This window comes from Pteropus vampyrus, unplaced genomic scaffold (genome assembly GCF_000151845.1).
Source record: "Pteropus vampyrus isolate Shadow unplaced genomic scaffold, Pvam_2.0 Scaffold346, whole genome shotgun sequence".
Taxonomy (NCBI): Eukaryota; Metazoa; Chordata; class Mammalia; order Chiroptera; family Pteropodidae; genus Pteropus; species Pteropus vampyrus.
In genome coordinates this window covers 798,107-800,346 of record NW_011889127.1, presented here as the reverse complement: position 1 = coordinate 800,346, position 2,240 = coordinate 798,107, and the positions used below count along the sequence as shown (strand labels likewise).

At 65.1% G+C, this 2,240-nt stretch overlaps 1 protein-coding gene across 2 annotated transcripts in view; it reads left to right on the top strand.

Moving 5' to 3' along the window:
* The window catches only part of LOC105304491, a 3,921-nt gene extending 2,625 nt beyond the window's left edge, over positions 1 to 1,296 (top strand). Inside the window, exons 2-4 of one of the 2 annotated variants that reach the window (XM_011378571.2) lie at positions 276 to 483; positions 856 to 928; positions 1,079 to 1,296. In XM_011378571.2, the coding sequence (XP_011376873.1) occupies positions 276 to 483; positions 856 to 928; positions 1,079 to 1,239 (442 nt within the window). In that variant the 3' untranslated portion in view covers positions 1,240 to 1,296. Of the gene's footprint in view, positions 1 to 275; positions 484 to 669; positions 1,026 to 1,078 lie in introns of those variants that run through there. The other variant, XM_023522395.1, reaches the window with a different exon arrangement.
* Positions 1,297 to 2,240: the final 944 nt, after the last annotated feature.

Here is a 2,240-nt window from a genome sequence, read left to right as displayed (position 1 = left end):
CGTGTGTGTGTGTGTGTGTGTGTGTGTGTGCATGTGTGCGTGTGTGTGCGTGTGTGCGTGTGTGTGCACTGCAGGCTGCAGAGCCACCCAGTGTGCGGTCACCTCTCGGGTGAGGCTGACACAGTGGCCCTCGTGTCTGGCCACAGTCCTCCCTCCTGCCCTCGAATCACGGAGCTCTGCTATTTCGTGCCAGTGGGCGGTCGCCATGGCGGGGGCAGGCCCAGCGGCCGATGACAGCACGCACTTAGCAAACGTCCATTTCCTCTCTCCCCCAGTGAGGGTCACTCCGGACATCCACCCCCACCTGAGTGGGCGGTGCCTGGGCTACGAAGCAGCCCTGCTCCCTCAGGAGGCAGCGGGCTGTGGGGCCAGGTGACGGTGAACGGAGACAGAGCCACCCTAACCCGGACACGCTGTGAACTGCAACGCGGAGTGAGTCGGACCCACGCAGAGGTGCCACGGCTTCCTCCCCAGTGCCGGCAGGTAAGGGGCGGGGAGAGCGGGCATTTCCTCCCTTCCTCTCCCGAAAGCCCTGTGCATCGGCCTGTCACTGCCCTGTCCCAGCTTAGAAGCTGAGGGGCGGAGAGGGGCGGAGGCGGCCTGCCCCAGAGGCACACCTGGGAGACAGCAGAATCACGCAGGTCAAGGCCATGGCTCTCTCTAGAACAGCACCCCGAGGAGCTCTCCCCACCAGAGCAATGGGGCAGAGGGCTTCCTGCTGACCCCTGGCCCTTCGAGCGGCTGGCAGGGCCACACCGCACTCCCTGATGAAGGTGGCTGGGCGTGGCCCTGGGCACATTCACCTGAGATGCACCCTCTACAAAGAGAGAAATCGATTCTGGGTTTAATCACCAGAGAGAGGGACCCAGTTTGTCTCCACCAAAGACCCCCAAGAGAAGGCCAAGGGAATGTCCAGGGACCAGCCTCGGTGAGTCCGCCGCCACCCTGCAGACTCCCAGGGCTGCGGGCTCAGGCCACACCCCCCAGGAGCCTCCCGGAGGGCCTCAGCCCCAAGTAGGCCAAGAAAGCACTTTTCAGAGCTGTTGTCAGCACAAGGTATCTATGGGCTGCTCCACAGACCGGCGAGCCTGGGACCCCCGCCTGCCACAGACCGGCGAGCCTTGCACCCTCGCCTGCCAGACCCTCCCCCTGTGCTGCCCCTGCTCCAGGCCCCGACAGAACCTACAGGGCTTCACGAGGAAGTCACTGTGGTCCCGGAGCCCGAGGAATCGTGTCTGAATCCTGGCTCTGCGGCGCGTGAGCTGGGCGTTCCTGCACTTAACCTCTCGGAGCCTCAGTGTCCTGTGTGACATGCCACCTGAGTGGGCGGTGCCTGGGCTACGAAGCAGCCCTGCTCCCTCAGGAGGCAGCGGGCTGTGGGGCCAGGTGACGGTGAACGGAGACAGAGCCACCCTAACCCGGACACGCTGTGAACTGCGACGCGGAGGGAGTCGGACCCGCGCAGAGGTGCCACGGCTTCCTCCCCAGTGCCGGCAGGTAAGGGGCGGGGGAGAGCGGGCATTTCCTCCCTTCCTCTCCCGAAAGCCCTGTGCATCGGCCTGTCACTGCCCTGTCCCAGCTTAGAAGCTGAGGGGCGGAGAGGGGCGGAGGCGGCCTGCCCCAGAGGCACACCTGGGAGACAGCAGAATCACGCAGGTCAAGGCCATGGCTCTCTCTAGAACGGCACCCCGAGGAGCTCTCCCCACCAGAGCAATGGGGCAGGGGGCTTCCTGCTGACCCCTGGCCCTTCGAGCGGCTGGCAGGGCCACACCGCACTCCCTGATGAAGGTGGCTGGGCGTGGCCCTGGGCACATTCACCTGAGATGCACCCTCTGCAAAGAGAGAAATCGATTCTGGGTTTAATCACCAGAGAGAGGGACCCAGTTTGTCTCCACCAAAGACCCCCGAGAGAAGGCCAAGGGAATGTCCAGGGACCAGCCTCGGTGAGTCCGCCGCCACCCTGCAGACTCCCAGGGCTGCGGGCTCAGGCCACACGCCCCAGGAGCCTCCCGGAGGGCCTCAGCCCCAAGTAGGCCAAGAAAGCACTTTTCAGAGCTGTTGTCAGCACAAGGTATCTACGGGCTGCTCCACAGACCGGCGAGCCTGGGACCCCCGCCTGCCACAGACCGGCGAGCCTGGGACCCCCGCCTGCCAGACCCTCCCCCTGTGCTGCCCCTGCTCCAGGCCCCGACAGAACCTACAGGGCTTCACGAGGAAGTCACTGTGGTCCCGGAGCCCGA